The sequence below is a fragment of the Pogona vitticeps genome, chromosome 5, assembly GCF_051106095.1.
Source record: "Pogona vitticeps strain Pit_001003342236 chromosome 5, PviZW2.1, whole genome shotgun sequence".
In the NCBI taxonomy this organism is placed as follows: Eukaryota; Metazoa; Chordata; class Lepidosauria; order Squamata; family Agamidae; genus Pogona; species Pogona vitticeps.
In genome coordinates this window covers 106063187-106091077 of record NC_135787.1, presented here as the reverse complement: position 1 = coordinate 106091077, position 27891 = coordinate 106063187, and the positions used below count along the sequence as shown (strand labels likewise).

The 27891-nt window shown below is 39.2% G+C and overlaps 1 protein-coding gene across 1 annotated transcript in view; it reads left to right on the top strand.

The window, feature by feature from the left end:
* Positions 1-18828, top strand: part of SEMA3E (semaphorin 3E) — a 223225-nt gene extending 204397 nt beyond the window's left edge. The window contains exons 13-17 of the mRNA XM_020812095.3: positions 1177-1218; positions 6124-6290; positions 8612-8679; positions 12931-13070; positions 15498-18828. Coding sequence (XP_020667754.2) covers positions 1177-1218; positions 6124-6290; positions 8612-8679; positions 12931-13070; positions 15498-15950 — 870 coding nt within the window. The 3' untranslated portion in view covers positions 15951-18828. The remainder of the gene's footprint in view (positions 1-1176; positions 1219-6123; positions 6291-8611; positions 8680-12930; positions 13071-15497) is intronic.
* Positions 18829-27891: the final 9063 nt, after the last annotated feature.

The following is a 27891-nucleotide window of genomic DNA, read 5'->3' as shown; positions in this document are numbered from 1 at the left end:
TGCTAGTAGGTTGACACAAAACAACGTGTCACTTAAATTAGATAAACCCATCTCCGTCTACACCATCCTGGTTAACTTTAAAAAAAAACTTTTTTCTTGCCACCATGTAATTATCAGCAGTGAAGACCTCTGTCTTTTCTGGAACTATCTTGCCACTAAAATCTCACTCAATGACAAAAGGATTAATTCCTGGAAGTGTGGCTTTGAGGGCAAGATGATCCATAAAAATGCCTGCAGGAGGAGCAAACTCTCTTTGAAAGTGACTTTAAGTTAATGGTATGTTTTGAAATTGCTTTAAATCAGGGTTGGGCAAAGCATGGCCCACAGGCAACAAGTGGCTCCCCCCACAGAAATTTTGGCAGCCCACTAGGGCACATGGCTGTAACCCTTTCATCTACAGTAAAACCCTTGTATCCACAGAGACAGCATCTGTGGTTTCAGCTGTCCATGGTTCCCATTGCTGCAACCCAGTCCACAGTGCAAATGCACATGCCACAGCGCTCATGTGCACTTACCTCTACCTCTTGCCCTTCCCTCACCTCTTGCTATGATTGCTGCTGCTGAAACCCAGCCCACTGTGTGCTCTCTTTAATGTGTGCACTACTATCCATGGTTTCATGCATCCGTGGGGGGTAGGGCTTGCAACCTATCCCCTGTGGATATGGGGGTCCTACTGTATTGTTTTGAAGTTTTTCTGGGGGGGGGAAATCTTCAGCTCCTGGATGAGTACTAGGAGTGTAAATTTGGCTCCCAGTTGAATGTCACCTTCCACCCCTGATTCAAATACCATTTCCTGCTTTCTTATATATGGTTGCTATTGTACTCACAGCAGAGACAGGCTTTACATGGAGTAGAATATGATTCTCCAATTGCTGATATTTTTCCCCTTTAAAGAAAAAGGAATGGTGAAAACTGCATGCATGTGGTGGCCACATGTATAGAGGTCCAAACAGAGCACCTTTACTATGCATTCCTGAAATAAATGGCTGGAAGGAGGGGGGGCTATGTGAAGTCTCTTTCTTCCCAGTAAATGGCTGGAAAAGAAATTAATCATATTTCATGTGGCTCCATATTGAAAATTAAGGAAGTAACTCTTGGGTGTGCCCCTACTTTTGTCTGTCACAACTCCCAATATGATCTATTCACTAAAGTAAGGAATGTACCCTTTGTTTTCAGGTGCCAGTCCCTGTGATAGCCATTGAAATTTCTTCAAAAAGGGTGAGTATTATGGATTGTTGTTTTGAAGATGTCATTGCTCTAATTAGGAATGTTATCCCAGTTGCTATACTTACATTAGAGCTGCAACTAAATTTGGTTCAATGGAAGGCAAGGGGACCTGGGGCCACCTGGATGTTGTTAACCTCAGAAGTCCTTGCCAGCCTGGTCAATGTCAAGGGATGATAGGAGGAGTGGTAGTTCATCAGCCTCTAGAAGGCTGCAGGTTAGGCCTTGTCTAAAAAATTAAGGGCCATTCCATGGTGAAATGTCTGTACAAGTTCAAATGTAGGCAAAAGAAATAAAGTAAAGGAAGTGCAGTATATTAGGGATGTTTCACAGACCTTTATGTCCAAGCTCTACTATTCCAGGATGCAAGTACTAGCAAGGTCCCACACATGGCAGGATGTTCCTCCTATCATTTTTCCATGCAGACGACTAGTATGTTAACAAGAAGAATTCTAGCCTATACCCTTTTCTGACAATTTAGGATGGCATATGAATTATTCCCCATAAAGAATATTCAACCAGCTGTACACAACAGACAAATAAACCCCAAGTTTCTCTGAACGTTTTCAAAAGCTTAGAAAATTGGTGCCAATGACAAAGCAAAACAGAGGTCTTCCCTCAGGACATTTTGAAAAAGAACTGGAGGGAAAAGATTTGGTTTCTGCCAAAGCAATTATACCCTCAACAATGATTTCAGGAACTGTGTGTGCCTGCCCTAACTTATCCCAGTAATTGTTTGGTAATTCTTCCTTTAAGAGCCAATGTGGTGTAGTGTAGATAGAATGACGGACTAGCATAGCTACACAGTGAAGGAAATGTGAGTTAACTTGCATTTTCTCTCTGCAAAGTCTCACTGGACATTTAGTTCTCTTCTTAGATATTAAGTAACCACAGAAGGGGCGGGAGCCTTCTTATTGTAATTTCTCTTGAAGCACTTGTAGGTGGTGCAGTTCAAATGAAATGCCTTAAGAACACTGTCCTTCCTCAGTCATTCATTTCTTCATCTTATATTGCTGGCCTATAGAGCTTGTTAAGCTGTTAAAAAATAAATATATAGGTAAGCAGAATTTTCCACTCATAAGAAGCTGTTTAAAAAAGAAGAAGAAAAGAGATGTCTTGGCTTGGGAGAGAGGGGAATGCTGGTACTACTTGTGTGTGTGTGTGTGTGTGTGTGTGTGTGTGCACGCAATCTGTTCTCTCTCATGAGGCAAGAGGGACGGTGCTTTAACAAAACATCACTCTTGCTAGCTTGCTTTGTCTTTCCTTTCTGCATTGGTAGCGAAGGGATTTAATTTTTAAAAAGTAGAAGGGTCTTTGGTGGAGAGGAAAAACTATGGATTGGGGTTTGTGGGATTCCAGGCTGATTCGCATTTCCCATTGCATCATGTGATCAATGGGGAAAATGTGCACACACACCCTGCAATTCAGTAAGACTCCAAGTCTCAAGGGATCTATGTTCAGTGATACAAATTTTAAAGGCAGACCTTTACTCCTTTTACATGACATACCACAGAAACTTCTCCCTAAATTGTCTTCTCAGGGAAGTACCCCAATTTTTAGCACTTTAGGTACTTTAGTACCTAAAAATTACATCTTTTTTTTTAAAGAGAGAATCTTAGGCCACCATCCTTTGTTCTTTCATGGGAATAAACATATTAAGATTTACATTCAAATGAACATGTATGTGCATGTTCTGTTACGTAGTGTGTCATAATATTGTCATTTAACAAGACAATCCTGTGGATGCTTATAGATGTAATCCTTGATAAACTTACTTGGTTGTACTTCTTATAAAATCAGGATCAGAATATATTATGCCAAATGTATACACATTTAGATTTGAGAGCATTCGTCACACTCACTTCTTTCCCTATTTTTCTGGTGTTGTCACGGCTGCTGCGTTTTTCTCCATTATAGAAAGTGTGAGCCTGCCTAAAATGATTTTGCTAGTGTGGTGCAACTAAATATGCCATATAAAATCACCCTTCATTGAGTGATGCCTGGAATTTTAAATATCAGTGCACACTCATGCTCTGCTTCCTTGTGAAACATTCAAATATATTCCCCTATCCCCTGCACATTGCTGGTTTCAAGCTGTGTGAACTGTTCCAGTCCACATTACTGTCAAAACAATCCATCATCTTCATTTATGGGTGGAATGGAAAGTTGACGAAAATGCAGTTGTTCATAAATATAACATGATGCATGAAGAAGCACTTGCAAGCAAAATGGTTAAATTCACAATGTGTTCAATATATTGTTATGCTTCCACTTATTTAATCTAGTTTTCTTTAGACCTTGGAATCAATGTGTTAAAAGTAGAGATGGGGGTATTCGTATACGGCTATGAATACCCCTGCACAGGTGGAGATAATGAGATTCCGGCCCCATGGGGCTGGACAGTCCACTCACTGATGCACAAATGCCATAGGGCCCACGCTCCCGTCCTATCACTCCGGAGATCATGATCGAGCCGCTCCTGGCAGGAGGTGGGATGACAAGCCTCTCTGCCAGGTCAAAGAGTGGCTCAGTGATCTCCGGAGTGAAAGGATGGGAGCACAGACCCTGCAGCATTAGCACATCGGTGAGTGGACTGTCTGGCCTCATGGGGCTGGACCCTCATTATCTCCACCTGTCCGGGGGTATTAGTGTTTGTATACGAATACGATATCCCCATCTCTAGTTAAAAGTAATAATGTTACATGTTACTTTTTTGTTTTGTTTTGTTGCAGAAACATGACACTTAACAGAGACTCGGGGATTTCAGCCATTTTTAACTTTTTAAAATTAACAATTTGATTGACAGTAACACATTACATGAAGTTTAACTCATGAGTGATGAGTAACATACAGTAGTTGTAAAACTGAATGAAGTTTTATGAAAGTAACAATTTCATGCTCTTGTTTTGTTCTCTCTGAAGAAAAGCACTTCCCAGCTTACTGTCATAATTTTATTTATTTATTTATTTATTTATTTGTTTGTTTATTTATTTATTTATTTATTTATTTATTTATTTATTTATTCATTTATTCATTCATTCATCCATCCATCCATCCATCCATACAGACATACAGACATACAGACATACATAGCATGACTTAGCATAAGGCACTACTCTAAGAGGTTTACAAAGATAAAACCCTAAATTCTAAATAAATAATAACCTCAACTACCCAATAAAATAAATATTGATTTAAAAAAAAATCCAAACGATTGTGAACTCCAGGGAGCACATATAGACAAAGACTTAACTACCCTGTTCAGCTGTTGCAAGCTGAAGCCTGCAGATTCTTTTGGAGAAGTCAATCAATTTCTTATTTAGTCTCCCTATTTTCCTGCTGCCTTGAACTTTTTCTATTATTATTGTCTTTTCCAGAGAATTTTGCCTTCTCATGATGTGCCCAAAGTAGGACAGCCTCATTTTCATCATTTTTTGCCTTCAGACATAGGGTTGATTTGCTCTTGAACACCCTTGTTCATCTTTCTGGAAGTCCAGGGAATCCACATCATATGTCAAACAAGTAATTTCTTTTTTCCTTTCAGCCATCTTTACAGTCTAGCTTTCAAACCCATACATGGCAATTGGGAATACAAGTATGTGGGTGATCTTGGTCTCCATTACCCATCCTTACATTTGATGATCTTTTCTAGTTCCTTCATTGCTGCTCTTTCAAATCTTCTGATTTTTAGCTGCAGACTTTTTCAAGTCATTGCTGCTTTCTGCCAGTAAGAGGTGTCATCTGCATATCTTAAATTATGGATGTTTTTTCCACCAATTTTCACTCCTCCTTTATCTGACTTTAGTCTGGCCTCTGTATGATTTGTTCTGCATACAGATAGAACAGATAAGGGGATAAAATGCATCCTTGTCTGACACCTTTGCCTACAGGAAACCATTCTGTCCCTATAGAATCTCCTCCCTAGAGCCTCCAAGTTTGGCAAAGATTGAATTTGGGGCATCTGAGTTATAGCTCCCCAAAGCAGGTCCCTCCAGGAAAGTGTTCTTTAGCAGCTGGCTTGGGGAAAAAGAATTGAGTGGTTCATGGGAGGGAACTTGAGACAGGGTGTTGCTCATCATGAGGTGGACTGGGGGGAGTCAGGAAAGAAGTTAAAAACCCCTCCCCAAATACACACACACAAACACACACTCAGCCGGGGAAAATGTTTTAGAAATTAAAAATAAAAGCTGCTACAAGCAATTTCTTCGAAGTTCCTCAGATCCTCCTGAAATCTCTCTCACACAATGCAACAATGAACAAACTACCTAGATAAGCATCTTCTTTTCACACTAGCTGCTCCAACAGTAAAGGCACCAGATGAACTACCCAAGGTGTGGCCCCTATAATTAGCTACTCCTAGAAAGCAAACTTGGAGTTCTGTGGTTGGCTGTCTGACATAACAATCAATCCTACTCAAACTTTTCTCTAGGTCCATCCCAGAGTTGTCTAGGGAATTGATGAATTAGTGCCAGGCTGTCTGGCAAGGAACCGTGCACCCAAAAGGAAGCATACAAATTGACAATGCCAATAAAAGTTTGGAATGTTGTTTCATTCTGAGCAGGCACATTTCCGCTGAAGTGCCCTGAAACAAACCACAAAATGCCCCTATTCACGGTTTGTTAGTTTGCTTTATTTTTTGCTTCTTTGTTCGTTTTGTGCTTATCTCTAGTTGGGATGAGTCTCATGGTGCATCCCAAGAGAGCAACTGGCATGTGAAACCTTCGGTACCCAGGCACATTGTTTAAAAAAAAAAACTGTTGAACTATTGGTGAAGTAACAAAGCCGTTAATGCCTATTGAATAGATTTTTGAAAATAGACTTTTGAAGATGATGTTAACAATTGCCTTAACAGAAGAGCTTTTCTCACCAGTTTTCCCATCTCTGTTCTTTCCTCTGCAGCAACAAATTTATGTTGGCGCTGAGTCTGCTGTTGCACAGTTGAAGTTCCATCAGTGTGACATGTATGGAACAGCTTGTGCTGACTGTTGTCTAGCGAGGGATCCTTACTGCGCTTGGGATGGGATCTCCTGTTCCAGATACTACCCAACAGGAACACAGGCAAAGAGGTACAAATCCTATTTTCCAAGAAAACCACACGGGGCATGACTTACACTCTGTAGGAATGAGTTGGTTTAATTCCTTCATGAATCAGAACATATCTTTCACTGTGTTGGTTCTTGTCCACTGTGGAGGTCTTGAGGCTGGACACCTAGCTGTTGTAGATGTTTCGTCTGCTGGGTTGAATTTTTCTCTCTGCTGCACTGAACCAGAGGATGTACAAGATACTCTCCAAGAACACAGAATCAATACATTGCTAGCCAGAGATTTTTTTGGGAGCAAAGCTGTAAAGGATGTAAAGTAACTCAGCAAGTTACACAATGATGCACAAAATATTTGCTTGTGAGATTCTATTTTCTAGTCAGGTGGACTGTACAGTTTTTCAGTGTGGTTTTTTAAGCATCTTTCAGGTAACATATAATAAATAATAAATGTTTAAAGAATAAGCTACTCAGGAAAAGAAAAATGCTACAGTATGTTACCAATGTGCAGTCACTGAACCATAAGCTACTTCTTATTGTAGAGAGAAAAAAAATCAAAATCAAATATTCTTCCTATGTAAATAAACTAAATATAAAAACAGAGGAGTTTCCCAGAAATCTCTGCCAGTCTTCAAATCTGAAGACAGAGGGCCAAACACATCTGAAAGATAGCAGGTTAGGGCAAGTTAATTTATGATATAGCATTGTCATAAAGATCTATAGATCCACTTCCCCTGTTACTGTGACACATGGAACAACATAACAAGGAACATTGGGAAAAAGCTCCTTTTTTGGCCTGAATAAGTCCTAAGAGCTAGGGGAAGATTAGAAAATATTCTGTTCCGAAAATAGCCTGCCTTTGCATTCATTTGTTTAAATGGAAGAGTCAAAAGAGGAACCCACAAAACATTTCAGCACCTGAGATCATTTTTCTCTGCACATGACTTGGGACAGTAATCCTAACTGAAAAACATTCTAGAAGAAAACGTATTTTTTCTTGCACATAAACTTTTGAGTATTATTATCACTATAATGGTTTAGGTTTACAAAGCATAAATAGTGCTTCTAACAAGTATTTCTGTTGAGTAATACCGTAATTTGTGTTGCTCTCTCTGGATAACTTAATTTGTTTCCTTACAACTGCCCAACTTAAAAGACTGGGTTGCAAACAAGGAAGTGCCTTGCTCAAATCTCGCCTTTGCCATAAAATTTCTCAGTGACAGTGCTGCTACCTCCCAACCTCAAAACCCAGCCTGCAAACTTCATGTATTTTCACATGTACACATGTAAGTGTAGGCATATTCAAAGCATTTCTGGATTCTGGTTTGCTTTCCTTTACTAATGTTCATCCAGTCTGTTTAGTCAGAGGAAATTTAGAGTTGAAATCAGCACAATTTATTTCAGACCTCTTTATTCAGGAGCTTCATGTACATAGATAGCAGAATGTATAAGAATGGTAAAAATGGAGAAGACAGTGATTCTAAAGATTACTGAGAATATTATGGGAAATAGTGTGCACACTCTCAAGTGACATCTAATGACTAGGAATTATTGACAGTTTTAGTTCATTCAGCATTCTTCTGCCAGTCAATTTTTGCCTGATCACCTTTATTATTAATGATTTATATGAACCATCGACATGCACAGTAGCTAACAGAGTAACAGACAGGAAAACAAAGATTTGCCCTAAGGAGCTTACAGTCTTAAGTGCAGCATGGGGGAAAGGTAGGCAACAGAAAGAGGAGAAGAAGGTAAAGGCAGACATGGCAGGGTGAAAGTGCATGATGTTAATTCACTCAGATTTGGATTGAATTTCAATGAAGACTGAAGATTTTGCCATGGCTGTTCTTCCGTCTACTGGCTTCACCATTGAGTAACAGGATTAGTAAAGTAGTAAAATGCATCCCTTGGATATTGCTGGTCTAGCCTGTCCCACAGAGGATATTCAGCTCCAAAACTAGCATCAAAAAGATACTTCAAAAAATTTATCCAAATCTACACAGGTATATCAATACTTCCTAAATACAAGGAATATTATTCCACTCTCATTTGCTCTCAGTCTCAGAAGAAGGATGAGCAAAAGGAGTAAAACATATTAAGGGAAAGACTTCTAGCCTAGTTTTCTCTCTAATACCCTTTTGATGCTATTTTGGATTTTGAAAATAAAATTCCCTCACACATGATAGTGTTCTCTAAAAGGTTCAAGTCATTATCTGTTCTGAAGATACCTTGAAAAGCACTGAGCATAAACATTTCCCATCAGCACTGGAGAAGGCTTTTGAGGTTAGTTAGCTGCAGTGCAAGCTTGAGCATCTTTATTCTTCTGAAAATATTTTGTTTTTCCCTAGACGTTTCCGCAGACAAGACGTCCGTCATGGAAATGCAGCTCAGCAATGCTTTGGACAGCAATTTCTTGGTAATTGTTATTAGGAAGCTACTTTGTGTGTGTGTGTGTGTGTGTGTGTGTGTGTGTGTGTGTGTGTGTGTGTGTGTGTGTGTGTGTGTGTGTGTGAGAGAGAGAGAGAGAGAGAGAGAGAGAGAGAGAGAGAGAGAGAGAGAGGGAGAGAGAGAGAGAGAGAGAGAAAGAGATGCTCCTGCTCACAGAAGGAATGCAAATGCTAGTATTCTCGCCAATGGCGTATTCAGCCCTCAGACCAAAATTGATGTGCACCCCTAGTTCACTTATCCACTACACAGATGCTCTGCTCATGTGTTCATCCTGAAAACACCTAGGTCTTGAAAGGTGATAGGATAGGAAGGTGCATATTAAACCCAGCACCTCATTTTCACCCCACTCATAAGTCCTGCAGATTTTGTGTGTGTCTGTGTTCAGCGCAGGGTGCTGCAAGGCGCTGAATATGCTTACAGCATTTCTATGATCAGTAGCCTTCTCTTACCAGGCATGCTGATCACGGAAAAGCTGTAAGCCCATCCAGCTAAATATGCTTACAGTGCCTGTGCAGGCCTCTGTGACGAAAACATACAGGTCTGCAGAATGTCCAGGCAGGTGGGAGTGAGCCCTACACACTTTAGGGCTGGATGCCTGTACAGATTTAGAGTACATCTCCATTGTTCTCTCAGAACTTTGAAGTAACTCATTATAATGGCATACAGGTAAGTTGCTTGTAATTTGTTACTTTTTGCAGTTTGGAAGCTAGTTATTAACTACAGTATTAATTAATAACTAAGACATAACTAAGTTACATTACAATTATGTATTTATTATTAGTTAATAATATAATAACATTAACTACATTATTAATTAATAACTAAGATTACTGTATATACTTGAGTATAAGCCTAGTTTTTCAGCACAATTTTTTTTTTGCTAAAAAAGGACTCCCCTCGGCTTATACTCGAGTCAGTGTCAAAATTACATGTTCTCTCCTGCAGTGTGGGTGTTCTCCAGACTCCCAGGCTCATATACGGGCACTTGCAGCCTCTGTGGGTGGTCCAATGACCTGGGTTAAATACACTGCATTTCTGCTTCCAGGACACTCCCATCCTCCTCCTTCTGTATATTCTATGTACCTACCTTCCTCCTCCCACCTTCCTCCTCCATCCTCCCTCCGCAGGCAGTGAAGTGTATCTTGCAGCTCAGAAGGGCAGTATCTTCAAAAACATTTAACCTACTGATGCCTCAATTAATGTAATTTTATTGGTATCTATTTTTAGTTCTGAAATTTACCAGTAGCTGCTGCATTTTCCACCCTCGGCTTATACTTGAGTCAATACATTTTCACAGTTTTTTTGTGGTAAAATTGGGTGTCTCGGCTTATATTCGGGTTGGCTCATACTCAAGTATATATGGTAAGTTACATTACAGTTATGTCTTAGTTATTGGTTAATAATGTAGTTAATAATATAGCTAATGTTATTCAGTACATTATTAAATGATAACTAAGACATAAATGTAATGCAACTTAGTTATATCACCATTATTAGTTAATAATAACTAGGGCTTAGTAACTACAAAAGGAATTAATTTCAAGTAACTTATTTGTATGCCATTATAATTCAGCATTCTAGGAGAACAATAGGGATGCGCTGTTAAACTCTAAACCTGTATCAGCATTCATTCCCAAAGTGTGTAGGGCCAACTCTGATCCACCTGGATATTCTACAGATCTGTATGACAAGAAAAAACTTTGCCCATTTTGTGGCATAATTATAACTGGAGAGTTGGATATCATATGGCTCAAATGGGTGGGAAAAAACAAGGAGGAAGTCTGGAGATGTCTACTCACATAACATTGGAGATAACCCTCCATTCTATCACTGAAATCTTGGCAGCACAGCTATGCCTGCAGACGAGTTATGACATCACCAGTAGGGAGAGATGTTTGGTAATGAAAGACTTCTCCCTTCTGTGCTGTACGGTAGCTTTTTTGAGTAGCAAATCACTTTCCTCAAATGGGAGCTGTGGGACAGGAAGAGTAAATATTTCATTACTGAATATCTCCCCTGCCAGCAGTATAATCCAGCAGTAGTGATTTTCAGTAAGGAAAGACCTCTTCCTCCTGTTCCATGACTCCCACAGCTTTCATGCAATGAAATGGATTATTCTCAAGTCAGAAAAGTAATGGGAGAGAAGAGGGAAACCTTTCATTACCAAAAATCCTCCCCTCCTGGTGATGTCACCGCCCTTCTGCAAGCATAGCTACCCAAAAGGATTTCAGCCAATATTTCTTCAGTCTGGTATAGCAATGTCTGAGGGAGCTTGGATGACTAGTTAAGGACATGCATTCATATCCTTGAACCTGCCTGAAATAAAACACCTTCAGAAATAATCTTCAGTGCTCAGTGGCATGTTTATTCCACTTATATTTCCAGAATCCCCCTTATTTTCACGGGGAAACCATCTTCCCAGAAACAGAATATCAATCTTTCCCTCCCCTGCCTTGATTTTACCAGTAGCACCTCCCTCCCACTTCACATAGCTAAGATGCTATAAAAGGTTCCTCTTGTTGTCAGTGGGAACTTTTTCCCCCCCAAAAAATCCCAGACCTAGGGGAGGAAAAATTAAACCCCCATTCCAGCACAGAGGCATCTTAATAGCAGTTGGGCACCCTCCCCCAACCTGAAAAGAAAATGCAGAAAGCAGATGAGGAAAAATCATTTTCCATGTATGCCATTTAGACAGCAGCCATAATTTTGTGGATTTGAACCAATAAATCTAAAGGTCAACCACCAGCATTCATGCACCCCTGTTTGATATCTGGCCAGAGAAAACTGTGATGGAATAATGGTTTCTTGCAAGTAACATTAGAATTTGGAAGGAAATGCTTCACAGTACAAACATTGTTCACATTTGTCCTGTGTTGTGAGGAAATTCTACCATTTGGGTTTTCAGCAAAACTCTCTCAAAAGTCTGATGCTGAACATTGGCAGGAGAATGCAGAACATATTCTTAGATTTCATTGTGAAATACCATGCACTGAAATTTTAGATAAGAGGGCAGCCTGAAGGGCATTTAAAGAGACCTTTGGATGACAATGGCAGATTCTTTTCTTTTTAAAGGAAGAGTTTAAAATGCTCCAGTCTTCCTGTGTTTTGTGGCAAGCGCTAAACATAAAATGAAGATGAAAGGCACTACCCATCCTCCTGTTACCATTCAAGAAGACATTGCAATCACAGACCTAATGAAGGCAATGTCAGGGAGACAAAGTCTGAAACAGATCTACGCTAAAGTCACAACTAGGCTGGGCCCATTTGAATCAGTAGAATTTATGGAGGAGTCAACTCACCAAATTCCCACTGATTCAGTGAACCTACTCTAGTGTAACTTACTGTTCCAAGCAGCAGGCTATCAGCCAAAGAGATTTTGGGTCTAAGAGTCCTGACATGCTACGTATTATAGAACTAAGGTGTACCAATCATCTTTCTATAGAGACATAAAATTGTCAGAAATGTTTGAAGCCATAGGAGGAACCCAACATCCACACCAGTAAGATATTTAGCAAAAAATAAAAAGAAAAAAAGAAAAAGAAAAAGAAAAAGATAAAGAAAAAAAGAAAAAGAAAAAAAGAAAATTTGTTTGTTTGTTTGTTTGCCCCTTTTAGAAATCTAAGATAATTTTACCAATATAGGAACAGAAAATATATCAAAGTGCTGTTTGGGTATACTAAATTTAAAAGTATTTTGTACAGAAAATGATTGCAAATTTAATAATAGAATTCACCTTCCTTTTCTAACTTTTTATTCTAAATAGGGATTCAAGCTGCTGGATGTCAAGGAAATCTAGCATTTCCCAGTTTTTGCCTGCTTATAAGGAGTATTCTAGGAGCATTTATGGTTTGACTGCAAAATCACGAAAGTAGTTTGCAAGTTACATGAATTTTCAAGAAGTAGAAACCTTGGATGGCTTGTTTACATCTTTTGGATCAACCAACCAACCCTCTGTGCTTGCTGTGACACTAGTTTTGTGCAAAAACCTTTCACACAGAAGTCTATGGGGGCTGAATGCTTGCTGTCTTCACTCTTTTGTTGGAGACAACAGTTCTTGTTGGTATTTCTGAATCCTCCACAAATTATCTTGACCTGTACAGACAAGCTGTCTCAGGTACAAAAGAATAACTTAGGAAGAATTCTTCACATTGCTGATGTGGAGCTACTTCAGTGCGGAAGGCAGTTTTGTATTTTGTTGTGTTTTGTTTTACCTTTGCAGGAGAAACCTTGGATAGGACTGAAGAGCGACTGGTATATGGAATAGAATACAACAGTACTCTACTTGAGTGTATCCCAAGAACCTTGCAAGCGAAAGTGATATGGTTTGTACAGAGATCACATGAAACCCAAAAAGAAGAGGTACTTGAATAGTAAAGGTTCTCTTGCCCAGATCTTCATGTATATTTCATATACTTTTATATCCATGACATGATTTCTTCCTTCCCTTTTATTGCATGTTGTACGAATAGTAATCAGCCAGCTGGATAGCTCAGTGAATTAGGTATCTGACTGCAGAAGCAGAGGCTGGGAGTTCAATTCCATATCCTGGAGGTGCCAGCCTGTGTGGCCTTGGGCAAGCTGTGCAGTCCAAGGGTGCCCCCAGAAGAAGGGAATAGTAAACCACTTCTGAACACTCTCTACCTGGAAGTCCTGAAAAGGGTTGCCACAAGTCAGAGTTGACTTGGAAGCACATATGGCAGTGTTGGGATCATGTGCTACCAAGCTGATATGCCATTTATGGTGCAAAAAATGCAGAAAGTCTGATTATTTTTCATAAAATAAAAACATAGCTCACTCTCTGTGGGTGAAGATGGTTTTAGTGAAGCAGTGGGAAACACAAAGGTGATGCGTTGACCTCTTTTTTAGTGTGTAACTCTTGGACCTTGACCACACCACCAAAAGAAAAAAGAAGGGGGAAATGAATTGCCACTTCTGGAAGCTTCCATACTTTATGAGTCTACTTTAAAACAAGATACAGTCACTGAAGCTGTATTTCAATGTACACACTCCAGGGAATATTAAACCCAAATTAGACTTCCAGTTTAATAGGGGACCTATGGTGTGTCCTTTTCAGGTCAACATGTGCACAAAATCTAATCCTTCTGTGCAGAGTGGTGTTTAATCTGGAGGGGAGTGTAGCCATAAAACACCTAAGAAATCCAGCAAAATATCACCACAAGGGGAAAAGAGAGATACCTTCCCCTACCCCGTCGCATAAGGATTTTCACTGAGGCTGAGGACTGAAAGTGTCACATCTTTAATCTGATCTTCTTGGATACATTGTGTAAACTGGAAATGAAAATACTGTGAAGGTGGTAGATGCTCTGCCTGTTTTGGGACCAAATGCCAATTCTACCAACCTTTGCAGCTAGCCTTGAACATGAACTCAGCCATATTTGCTCATTTTGCAGGCTGGGTAGCTTAGTGAGATAGGAATCTGACTTTGGAGTCAGAGTTTGGGAGTTAATTTCCCCACTGTGCATCCCAGAAATATTCCTAGAAGGGAATGGTAATCCACATCTGAGTACTCTCTGCCTAGAAAAGAATTGCCATAAGCCAGAATTTACTTGACAGCACACTATTATTATTATTATTATTATTATTATTATTATTATTATTATTATTATTATTATTATTATTATTATTATTATTATTATTATTATTATTATTATTATTATTATACCAGTATTGCCGCCACCATTCTGTGATGGCAATTTTAAAATAAAAATTTAAATTACAAATAGAAGTTGTTCAGGCATGTGGGCAAGCAGATCTTTATTTAACAGCCTTATGCAACCAAGAATCATATAATTTGATTTGCAAATAGAAAAAGTAGTCATGTGATCCATTCTCAGGAACTATGTTCTGGATTGATTTATAGCTTTATAAGATTCATAAAGGGTTGTAAACACACTGACCCTTTAAAGTCTCCAGAATCTTTATCAGGAAAAAGGTTGTACAAACTTAGAGGTCAGGTAAACAGTCTAAAAATGGTCCAGATACGATGCCTGTGATTCTTGAAATCAGTCTGTAAGCAAAGTCAGATGAAGGGCTGCAGATGCAATGGGGGAATCAAACATATTAGTATATGGTCTGTGACAAAAGCCTTGCACTAGTACCTCTATGTTTTTATCTGTTACTTCAAGGTGAGACTCACCTTGAAGAGACTCACTGTGAACCCTTTGTAGGCTCAGAGTGGAAAAACAGATGAAAGCAAACTGTCTTTCTATCACCAAAATAGAATACATTTCAATTTTTAAAAAAATTATAGCCAAAGTGATAAGTTCCAGTCTTCTTGCAACTACAAATTAACCATCTGAAATTAAAATTTGTGGTACTTAGCTTTTTGTTGATCGAGGCCCAAAAAGTTTAAAACAAGCATGCTTGAGTAATGCATAAAACTTGCTAGGACTTTATCTAGGAATGCAGTTTCCAGGATATTCGGTAGAAATCCAATCCAATTAAAACATACAATTCCGTCAACCTATCACAATATTAATTCTTATTAAACTAACCCCTGTTGCATTTGCTTCTCTGATTTCCCCTCTTCATCATTCGTTGGTTACTCTGGTGGATTCATATGATCTTTTTTGACCAAAATGCAATTGCTTGTCCCAAACAGAGCAAACCCATTTAATCAATCACTGAATGGTAAATTAATCTGTATCTAAAGCCTATTAATTCAGTGGGTTTACTCTAGTTGGGAACACCAAACGGCCATTGTATTCTTGCTTCATTTTAATGGGATAATGCCATTTTCTCTCCTTCTTTTTTAAAAATACACAGGTGAAAACTGATGACAGGATACTCAAAGTGGATCTTGGCCTTTTATTTTTACGGCTGCACAGGATGGACGCTGGGACATATTTTTGCCAAACTGTGGAACACAGCATTATTCATACAGTTCGAAAAATCACACTTGAAGTTGTTGAAGAAGAGCGTGTGGATGACATGTTCAACAAAGATTATGAGGAGGAGGTCTCTCATAAGATGCCCTGCCCCGCACAGAGTAGCATTCCCCATGGCTCAAGACCATGGTACAAGGAATTCCTGCAGCTAATAGGTTACAGCAACTTCCAGAGAGTAGAGGAATACTGTGAGAAAGTGTGGTGCACAGACAAGAAAAGGAAAAAGCTGAAGATGTCTCCATCCAAATGGAAGTATGCCAATCCACAGGAGAAGAAAGTGCGCATCAAACCTGAGCATTATCGTGTTCCCAGGCACACTGCTGACTCTTGATGGGAAAAGAAAATCAATTCATTTAAGAGAGCATTAAATGGCTTTTGTTTGGACCTAAAGAAAGGGAAATAAGTCTTGGATTTGGTAATTAATACAGGTTTATATATATATGAAATGTTGAGACTGGAAATGGAACAAAAGTGTTTTTAGTAAGTTATATACTTAACGTATGTTTTGATGGGTTTTTAAAATTCTGCTTAATTCTGAATTCCAATTGTATCATTCCATACTGAATTTTCCATTTAGGGACAATCTTGACAATCATTGTATTACACGTTTAGTCCACCTAGTCAAGCATGGACCATGCTTGTGCTGTATATTCTAGTGCTCTGTAGAGATATTTAAGTGAGCTCAAAAGCTGATGCTTCAGTAAGCAAGACAACAATGTATTGTATAGTTTTGTTTCAGTTTCACAGTTGTCTTGGTGATTTTTAATGTGGCCAGTCCTATGTGGATGGAGCCTCTTTTTTTGGACTCCTGAGAATCCCAGTTTTCATTTCTGGAAAAGCATGTTTCTTGTCCTTACCAGTGCAGAGATCAATTTGAAAATGTGATGGCAGCAATGGCTGATCGCAGACATGATTGTAAATAAAAACTTAGAAACAAAGAGAAAGCAAAAATCACTGTGTATAATGTAGCAAAAATTTTGACCAGAAAGCAATAGTATTAGACTTCATTGTGAAGATTCACTTAAGTAATATCAAGAGTGGTTAATTTAAGATGGATTGTGTCCATAATATTTTGTTATGGTTTCAGGAGTCACATATCAAGAACCAAGAATTGTAAAGGTTGACTCTAGTTTTCTTTCTTTCTTTCTTTTTTGAGGATAATAATGTCTTGGAAAGTGGTAAGTATATTGTAACAGATTGGAAATACTCTATGTACTCACCAAAATGTAGATCAAAATCTCCCATATTTGTGAAAATGATGTGCAGCTGAAAGGGAGGAACAATTCCGTTTACCACTTCCTGGTCATATTTGTTCCATGCGCACTCCTTTATCTAATGAATCCCCCCACTACCACACCTATCGCCCCCAACATTTCTATGTCCTTATGGGCAATAAGAGGAGGCTGTATATCCATGTTCTGTGTCATAAAGCATAAAACCTATGCTTCTGACATTGAGCAGAAGTATATTCTGAAGCATGTTGGCTATCCAGACCATAATAATACATTTCCTTCCACAATGGTATCATCAAATGGCGTATCCATCCTTGCTTTTTAGGCCCACAATGTTGTGAAAGGTTGGACAGAAACAATGCTAAATATTTCCATCTTTGAATATATTTTTTTCTTATTTACATCCAGAGAGCATCTTTTGATTATCAAATTTTGTTCTTTTTCTGTATGATGTCTGAATAACAAGAACTATGGACAGTTATAGCAAATTGTTTGTTATCCAAAGTAATATAGCTGCCCTCTTGTGGGAAAAAATCGCATTTTTATTCTGTTCTTACACATTATGTGCTCTAAAATGCAGCATAATATAAGAGACTAGGGCAGTGCCGGAACAACTAATTATTTGAGTATTTAACAGCATCTCTCATTTTTAGTAAAGTTCCACTATCATTGCAAAATCTCTCATTCACATGGTTTCAATCTGTTCTTGTTGATGGTCACTTTATGTTCCTTCACTTTTTTATTCCCACACTTCTCAGCCACATTTGCTCCATCTGCTGTTTAAAATTACAGTTGTTTCCTCTAATGTTGTTATTGTTGCATGAGAGTATAGCAATGTTATTGTGCTGTCAGAGGAATTCAACATTCTGTAAAGTGATTCTAAAAAAGGGGGACAGCCCAAACCAAAAATTATAAGTGTGAAACTGGACTTCAGATCAGCACCAAATTTAGCATAGATGTAGCAGCCAGTCTGCTTTTGTGCTGTGCCAATCTTGGGGAGGTTTGGGCAAAGGGATTTCAAATTATGCTTCTTAAAATGTAAAACTTTCCCCTACCTTCAGAACTAGGTGACTCTAAAACAGATAAAAAACAATCTTGCTTATCTCAAGAGAATGGTAGATTGAATTTGTCAATTTTTAAAAATTTGGAAATAAACCTGATGGCTAGGGCTGAAATATTGACCTCAAAAAGAACTTTTGAAAAGGAAGAAGAGCATGTATGGTACAAGTTAGCCAGCAGGAGCTTCACAGAATGAAACCTTTTATATATTCAGATACAGGGGAGGGAGATGTTTATACAGAAAGGTCCCATAACCGGACTCGAAAGACAGGTTTTCTTTAAAAGAGTCTTTTAAAAAAAAACACACACAGCTTTGCTTTAAAGAAAGTAACTGACTGAGAGTCTTCCAGAACGGGGGAAATTTTGTCATGTATCTTATCTTCAGTAAACATTTTCTCAAAATTTCTAAGATTGAACAGTCTCCTCCCATAGGTTTTCAAACAGGGAATCAGTTCCAAGTGTGGGGCAATTTGAACTTTTAAGCCTGTCAATCAGGACCCATTTGCTGACTCTCAACTAGCTTTTTAACTCCTTCCAGGCTTATCAGAATCATGATTGCAGGTGGATTCTGTTTCTAGTTGTGAAAATAGAGAAGAAAATAATATTTTAGAAATTTTAAAAATATAGATATTGAAGTCCCTGTATCCTATCAGAGTCTCCTGTCAAAGTCTCCATTCCACCCATTTTGTAACTATACAATTGCTTGATGATTAAAAAACTCTAAAGAAGTTACATGCCATTAAATCACTTCTGATATGTGGCGAGTATATAAGTTAATAACCTCATAAATGTCGTATCATTAACAGCTCTGCTCAGATCTTGCAAACCTGCAGTACCTCATATTAGTTTGTTCTCTTTTCCTTCTGCCTCCTCCACAGCAATATTTTTTTCTGCAATAAATTCTGCTGAGGTCTTGCAGCTAATAGCTATGGATTCCTTTGTTGAGACCACCCATCTTATGTTAGGTCTTCCACTTACTACTGTCTCCCCACTCCACTTTTCCTAGCAATATTATCTTTTTCTGCTCAGTTCTGTATTTTCATTATATGTGCATGGTAGGACAGCCTCAATTTCCTCATTTTTGATCCAGTGAAAGTTCAGGATTCAAACTGGTGAAGTCTTCTGAGAGTTTTGTTCAGAAAGATTTTGGGGCCCAAAGTTGGGAACAACTGCATTAGATCATCTTGACTGCTAACATGTGTTCTCAACATTTAGGCTGCCCTTTGCTAGGTAAAGTTTGACATTCTTTTTCCTGCCAGCAATGTCGGCACAATATTGTGCAGTAGACATGGGCACTTCATGTTTATATCTGTGCAGATATGAATACAAAGAGCAGCACCACAGGTCCTCCCCCCAAAACCAGCCAGTCCATTCACCAGTCACTGCACAACATGCACATCTATCATCATTGAATGTGCCAATTGCAGGAGTAGCACAGCTGGTGCTTCCCTGCCTCCCCATGCAGCCAACCACTCTTGTGAGGAGTCAGAAAGAAGAATCTCTCTGCTCAGCTGTTCAGCAGTTGGCTGTGCAAGGAGGCAGGGGAAGCCCAGGGATACAGATACAAAGTACCCATGTTGATCATGCAGTAATATCAGACCATTTCCTGGTGTTTTGAATTGGGGATATGGAAACCTAACATCCTGTATTCATAAACCAGAGAGGGTTTTTTGAGTAATAGAATTATTATTAAAGGTTCCCCTTGACAATTTTTGTCCAGTCGTATCCGACTCTAGGGGGCGGCGCTCATCCCGCTCTTCAAGCCTTAGAGCCAGCGTTTGTCCGAAGACAATCTTTCCGTGGTCACATGGCCAGTGTGATTTAGACACGGAACGCTGTTTACCTTCCCACCGAGGTGGTACCTAATTATCTACTCGCATTTGCATGCTTTCGAACCGCTAGGTTGGCGGGAGCTGGGACAAGCGACGGGTGCTCATTCCGTTGTGTGGATTCGATCTTACGACTGCCGGATCTTCTGACCTTGCAGCACAGGCTTCTGCGGTTTAGCCCACAGTGCCACCACGTCCCTAGAATTATTATTAATACTTGTTATTAGTACAATTCTGTTGTGCAGTAGCAGAATAGTGGGGCTTGATCACTGCGGTCTAGGGTTGCAGCCTAATTTTTACATTAGTCTTCCAAATGGTTCTGGGATATTGGTGATAAACAGTCTCATTTTGTTCATGAGGAGGTTGAAGCTTAACATATGTGGAAAAGTCAAATTTGAACAAAAGTCTCCTGCTCCTATATATCTAAGTTTCATTCAATATTTCTTTGGAAAAAGACTTGCTACATTAATACAAAAGAAGACCCACTTTGATAATTACAACCAGTCTTGTTAGCATTGGGTCTGGGCAATTCTATTAACCTTGTTTTCTCCACTCAAATTTTGCAAATGTTGGTAAACTATGATGGAAAATAAAATAAATAAAATTCCCATCCATTTCTGATAATGATGTCAGATTTCTCCGTTTTGCTTTCTCCCACATTCAAATTGTTTGTGCTTTGCTAAGTTTAAAAAAAACCCTGCCTGAAATAACAGTCTCATGTATCCTTACTTCTGATGCACTTCCTTCATGACTAGACCAGCAGCTTAGAAATGAGGCTGTTCATTTCAAGTGGAACAGTTAACATAACCCCAGTCTCACTCCTCATAAAACAGTTAAAGCAGATTTGGAAGGGGAAAGATTACCTCATCTAATTAATGGATAAATTGCAAAGTACTAAATGCTGGTCCATTCTTATTTTTTCTAATCTCTTAGGGATGCATAAGGAAAAAGAATAACTGTGTGGAGAATATGGTAGAAATGCTTCAGAAGCAGCATGTTTATCTCCTCTTGAGGGGAAAGACTCTCCTAAGGCCAAACTGTATAGTGTAATGGTTCCCAACCTTGGGTCCCCAGGTGTTCTTGGACTAAAACTCCCAATGTCTTCACCACTAGTTGTGCTGGCCAGGATTTCTGGGAGATGCAGTCCAAGAACATCTGGTGATCCAGATGGAATAAAGATGAACTACAAATGTGAGTTTAGCACTTGGGAGACCTATACTGAATATCTGCTTATTTTTGTGTAAATTATTTAAACATGCTGAACTGCCAGAGCCCTCCAAAGTTTATTGCATGTGAAGTCATCATGTGCATTCCACAAAGAGATCGCTGTTCTAGTGAGATAAGAGAGATATACTACGCAGATCTAGCCTCTTATACAAGAGGGCAGAAAAACATGCCAATGCTCCTTGAATAATCTAAAAGCTACAGCACTCTGGGGGGAAATGAAGGTTAATTTCATATGTAGGAGGCCATGCCAGGCTCCTACTAAAAGCAATGAACTGGCTAGCCAGATGATCGTTTCTCTATCCCTTGTACATTCATCATCTCCATCTGCAGTTGGGGAGGGATTAGAAGGGAGGGATCAGTCCCATAGCCTAAAAAACTATTGAGATGAAACAATCTCTTCTAGCTACTATGGGACAACATGTCAACTATTCTGAAATTACTACATAGAATTTTTCAGCTTCCAGAAGTATTTCAACAGATAGAATATACTCAACCGCACAACATGGCAACCCCATTGAGTTCTTTGAGGCGCTATTGAGAAAGGGGAAGATGTCCTACCTGAAGTGATGCTTCCAAAACTGTAAAAGAATACAACCCTAGACATAAATGGAAATACAAAAATCAGCCCAGTGGAGAAAATCACAGTGAATGAAAACTTTCTTTTTTCTTCAGCCATCAAACACCAGCAGTGAAAACTTTCCATTCCTATAGATTAGCCCACAGAGCAAAAGAACTATAAAGACATATTTTACATTCCTGTCTTGCAGGAAAATCCTGTCCTGAAGGCTTTTTCTGTGCAATTCATTGTTCAGTGACTGGCAGTACGAGGATTCCTACCTGGTGTCTCTGAAATGTTTGTGTTCTATTGCCATACTGACACATAGCTGAACTCTGGCATCTCCATTCTATAAAAGTGGTTGACTGCAGAGTATGTACATGCCACAGCATGAGCCACTCCTGACATTCAGCTGCAAACTGGAAAAATTGATGAACTAAGGACACAGTCTTTGTCATTGCAAGGGATTATATAGAAAGTCCCCATCTTCATGATTTTTTCCTATGAAACCCATAAAATATGTTCCTCCTGGAGTAATAACTGAGCGGTCCATTGGATGGTGCACATACGATGAGGTTCTCAGCAGTTTAAATGTATCTAACTGTGAACCTCCCTTTACAGATTCCTGCCTTGTTATGGCAAAGGGGCTTGAGTAATTCAGAGAAGCTATGGGCTATGCCGTGCAGGGATGCCCAAGACGGAAAGGTCATAGTGGAGAGTTCTGACTAAACGTGATCTATCTGGAGCAGGAACTAGCAAGCCACTCCAGTATCTTTGCCAAGAAAACTCAATGGACAGAAACAAAAGGCTAAAAGATATGACACTGTAAGATGAGCCCCTCCAGTCAGAACACATGCAACATGCTACTGAGGAAGAGCAGAGGACAAGCACAAGTAGCTCCAGAGCTAATGGGCGCCTGGAAGTGAAAGGAAAGAAAAGAGACCAAATTGCTAACATGCACTGGATTATGGAGAAAGCGAGCGAGTTCTGCTTATTTAACTTATATTCAGAATATATCATGCGAAAGGCAGGACTGGATGAATCCCAAAATGGAATTAAGATTGCTGAAAGAAATATCAACAACCTCCGATATGCAGATGATACCACTCTGATGGTAGAAAGTGAGGAGGAATTAAAGAACCTCTTAATGAGGGCGAAAGAGGAGAGTGCAAAAACTGGTCTGAAGCTCAAAAAAACTAAGATCATAGCCATTGGTCCCATTGGTCCCATTACCTCCTGGCAAATAGAAGGGGAAGATATGGAGGCAGTGACAGAGTTTACTTTCTTGGGCTCCATGATCACTGCAGATGGTGACAGCAGCCACAAAATTAAAAGATGCCTGGGAGGAAAGCAATGACAAATCCAGACAGCATCTTAAAAAGCAGAGACATAACCTTGTCGAAAAGGGTCCACATAGTCAAAGCTATGATTTTCCAGTAGTGATGTATGAAAGTTAGAGCTGGACCATAAAGAAGGCTGACCACCAAAGAATTGATGCTTTTGAATTGTGGTGCTGGAGGAGGCTCTTGAGAGTCCCCTGGACTGCAAGGAGAACAAACCTATCCATTCTGAAGGAAATCAACTCTGAGTGCTCACTGGAAGGACAGATCCTGAAGCTGAGGCTCCAGTACTTTGGCCATCCCATGAGAAGAGCAGACTCCGTGGAATAGACCCTGATGGTGGGAAAGAGTGAAGGCAAGAGGAGAAGAGGACATCAGAGGACGAGATGGTTGGACAGTGTCATCGAAGCTCCCAACATGAATTTGACCAAACTCTGGGAGGCAGTGGAAGACAGGAGGGCCTGGTGTGCTCTGGTCCATGAGGTCACGAAGAGTCAGACATGACTTTAATGACTAAACAACAACAAACTGTGAGCCCTGTAGCTCAGTGGTTAAACTGCAGTCTCAGGTAGCCGGCACAAGGTGGACTCAGTTTTCCATCCTTCTGAGGTTGGTAAAATGAGTATGCAGCTCACTGGGGGTCAAAGTGTTCCTTGCATAATTATGGTGTAAACTTCCCAATTATGCATAAATACGGTGAGGCATATAAGTTTAAACAATAATAATAATAATTTAAAGAATATATTGAGAGATAATACACATTATCTAAATAACATATTTCAAAGATATATTTAAATAAGCATTTCAGTAAGCTCACAGACCAGTGCAGAAACAGAATGGAATAGCATTGTAAGCAAAAAGTGACATTGGCTGGACCCAGATCAATTTGTCTGTTCCCAGTTAAATTTTCTATTGCTGAGTAAGGCTTGCTAATTTTTGATATTTTTCCCATCTTTGTCCAGGAGTGCTACTGAAATTTTATTTTGTAGATCATAACCCAACAACATCTGAATTTTGCAGTTCCCTCTTCAAAATACAAAACCAAACCACCAGCAGTTTCATTCATATGCACATTTACCTGGGATAACTTCCCACTGACATCATTCCAAATAATTATGCATAAGATCACATTGTAAGAGCTGTTTTTATCTTCTCTGCAGCACGATACAATTTAGGAACAAAGAAGAATGAAGGCAATTACATTTCCACAATTTCAGCCAAGAAGGCTTTCTGCAGTAAAGTTCAGCACTGCTATTTAAATGGTTATACAGATCATAAAAATATATCACTCCAGCTATGAAAACTTGGAGGACATCTGGGATAGAAGAATGTTCAAAGTGTTGGGCACAACCTAAAGTTAAAAAAGAAGGAAGAAGAATTGTAAGAATGGTCTTTCTAGATAGGAAGGAACATAGGTACAGTACGTATAATCCAGAGAGGTATCTTTCCTTATCTAGAACAAGGCATATGAACCATCCATAAAAATAAAATTCTGAGTTGGGTAATGCCTTAACTTGATCGCTAAAAACATACAAATAGGGCAACCACTGAAGTTGTCTCAAATTCTTCTATACGTACTATGCCCTGCACTCTTAGAACAGATTGCCAGCAAGGCAAGTTGGTCTGCAACTTGCACATGAGACTGACATGGTAAGTAGTATGTGAATTCTGCCATCTTTTCTCCCTTTGTAGACAAAAGACTGGTTTGGACCCCTGTAAGCTCTCCATTGGTTTAACACCAGCTCAAAGACCTGTTTGTCAGCTCAGAGCAGAAACATGGATACAAGTTCATTAGGGGAAAAAAGAGATGGGTTTTAGTCAGCAAAAAAGATGACATTTATTTTATCTTTCTTTTTGCTGATAAAAGAACTGCTACTTTGGCTTTCCTAGCAGTCTGTTTTAAACCCTTGGGTACCACATCTGGCTGGATTTTGGACTGTTTACATTAAAACCAAGAGATATATCATTTTTGCTTGATGACGAGTTCTAGAAAACTGAAAAGCTAACCTTATTTTTAACTTTTTAGTGATCCAGTAAACCCAGAGCTTTTTCCCTCTTTATATAGGTCCTTGATTGCTCTGCCTGGATTGCTTAGCCAGAACAAAAAAATTAACCTTTATTAGGTCCCCAAGAGAAGTGAAAAAACAAAGGAGGTAGGTAGTGGAGTGGGCCCATCATAGCTGTCTTATCAAGATAACATAGGAGAATACAGATGTTTGTAAGACAAGCTGGAAAATTAGTCAATGCAATTGACACTAGTCCCCTCTATACTGAAGTAGATTTATACATGTTTTCCAAATATAGTCTAGTCCAGGGGTGGACAATTAATTTCTATAGAAGGGCCACATGAAAAATCTGAACTGTGTTCGGGGGACCAACTTTACTTAAAAATAAAATGAAACCGTAATGTTATGATTGTTTTTATTTTAATCTTGTTAATTTTCACAAATACTAAAGAGGTTTTTGTGCTACGTTAAAGATAAGCAACTGATCAACTTTAGACAAAAAGCTATAAATGGTTTTGATGTTCAAAACTGTCCGCAGGCTGGACAGGAGAGGCTCGCAGGCCATATGTGGCCCTCGGGCCGCACTTTGCCCAGGTCTGATCTAGTCATGCCGCCTGCACATATTCTAAAAAAAAAAAGGATAGTTACTTTTGTTCCCATTCTTTTCCATCAAATCTACCACAATCCTTACAAAATGATCCTTTCATTTTACATAAAAGGGATTGCCTGTTTGGGGTCATTTTGTTTCACTTTTTCTCATTCATATTTTCTGCCATAAGTAAACAAATCTTAAAGAACCCTTAAAAACTATTCCAAAAAAGGGTAGACAAGTCAACACAGACTCAATCTAATCTAAAAGCGGACATCAGTACATGCAAAAGAAAATGTATCATCATACTATACCAGGGACTCACACTGCTCAGTGGCACACCGGCAATGACAAAGGCCATTCCCCAGCCCACCAATCAAATATACATTTTTATACAAAATTGACCAATTCAAACAAGAGGGGGTCCCTCCCAGAGTGAAGAATAAGGGGCATGGAAGAGATCTGAGATGAAGGCAGATGACACAATCCAAGATGAAGGGTATCAGGAGCTCAGCAGTAACGTGGTAATCCCTCTCACAAGGAATGACTGAAGCAAAGCCGAAGAGCTTTCTTCCTAACTGAGTTCCAATCAATTCAGGCTTTTTCAGAGACTGAAAATTCCCACTCCTCCCCACCCCCAGCAGCTCCCACAATACTATTAGAGATTTCCTGGGGTATTTGACAGACAAAGGCAAAAAGAGAAGTTAAACAAAATAAGGAAACATGAAAAGACAGGAAACTTTTGGGTACTCCTCTTATGAACCATTGATATCTAAGAGAAGCATCTATAGTAACAAACTGGAGTTTCTAACCCATGTCTACAGAAGTGGATTTTGATTGCCAAAACCTGACACTGAACATCTTTGACACAACATTGTCTTTTGATTTTCCTGCCTCCCCCTTTCCCCACTTTAATTTTGTAAATATGCTGAGACAGACTAAACTGTTTGTTGTTGTTTAGTTGTTAAGTCATGTCCGTCTCTTCGTGACCCCATGGACCAGAGCACGCCAGGCCCTCCTGTCTTCCACTGCCTCCCGGAGTTTGGTCAAAAGACTCAACTGTAGGAAACCCCAAACTGTAGTTAAACCTTTGTGTGAATTCTGAATGAAAAGCACTCTCAGTGAACTATTTTGTCCCAGATCACTGTAACTGGTTTCAAAGGAAAACCATTTGCATTAACTGAATTAAAATGTTGAAGAAAGCCAGATTCCATGTGCCAGCTCAGCTTGTTTAAATACCACATTTTGTTTTCATCTATGCAATTGAATATAAAAATCTGAGGAAGTAAATCATTTCTTTAAATGATTCTTTTTTTTAAAAAAAGTTGGGATTTATTCTAGAACAGTGGGGGATTTATTTTTTCTTTAACATGCAGATCTAGCCTTTTTTATAATCCTACACTCTCTTGGGTCTGAAAAAGGTGCTAATTTATTTTAGAATTTCTGGCAGAAAGGAAACAGTTCTTGCAATTTAATTATTTTTCAAGCTGGGGAGGGGAGTCTCATAAATGTCATAGTATTTGTAAGTGGCCTAAAAATAGAATTTGGAATACGGAGCATATTAACACATTCTCTTATGAAAAGGCTATTTTATTTTTAGCAAGGTATGTAACTAATCTGAAGAAGAGAATCTGGAAACATTGTGCATCAGATCTTGGCTTAAAATGTTGGTGATCATAAAATTTTGAAGTGGAAACTCAACACTGATAAGCGCGCAAAATGTATAACTGCGAATGCTAAGCACCACTCTCTTGTGTATACAGGAGCTCCCTCGCATGAAAAACAGGCTGATCTTATTTCCCTTGTTAGCAACAGGAGTCTCGGTTCTTGACTATGTGTATGGAATTATCACACCCAATTTCATTTCTCTGCTACCTCTTCCCATTTAGATCTTCATGTAATTGTTGATTATCACCACTTGTAATATTGGTGTGTATGATATTTTTCTTTTAGCGAGATACTCTGTAGTACCCAGGTCGAACTGGGCTTGGGAATCATTTGCAGAAATAAGGAGGAGGAGAAGGAGGAAGATGCACTTCCAAGTTGATTACAAGTCACTGTGAGCCTCCTGGAGTTTTCTAGGTATAAAGTGGTGCTCTGGGATTCTGCAGCTTGTCCAAGACCACACAGGCAGGAGGACACATAATCCTATCAGCCGTACATGTTCTATGTGCTCTGAGCAAACCTCTCTTTCAGGAGGCACAGTGCCCCAGGCACTTTAACCCACTGAGCTTTTGGGCCTTTTTCCTCCAATCCACAACAACATGATATATAACCATCATATATGGTTGTTTAATTGGTGATGAATCCGTTAACTGCTGAATCTTGGCAATGCCTCTCCTGGCCAACACAAACATCAAATTCATTCAACTTCTAGACTACCCATCTGGCTACCAAGGCCGTTCTGGGTGGTTCACAACATAACAAAACAGAC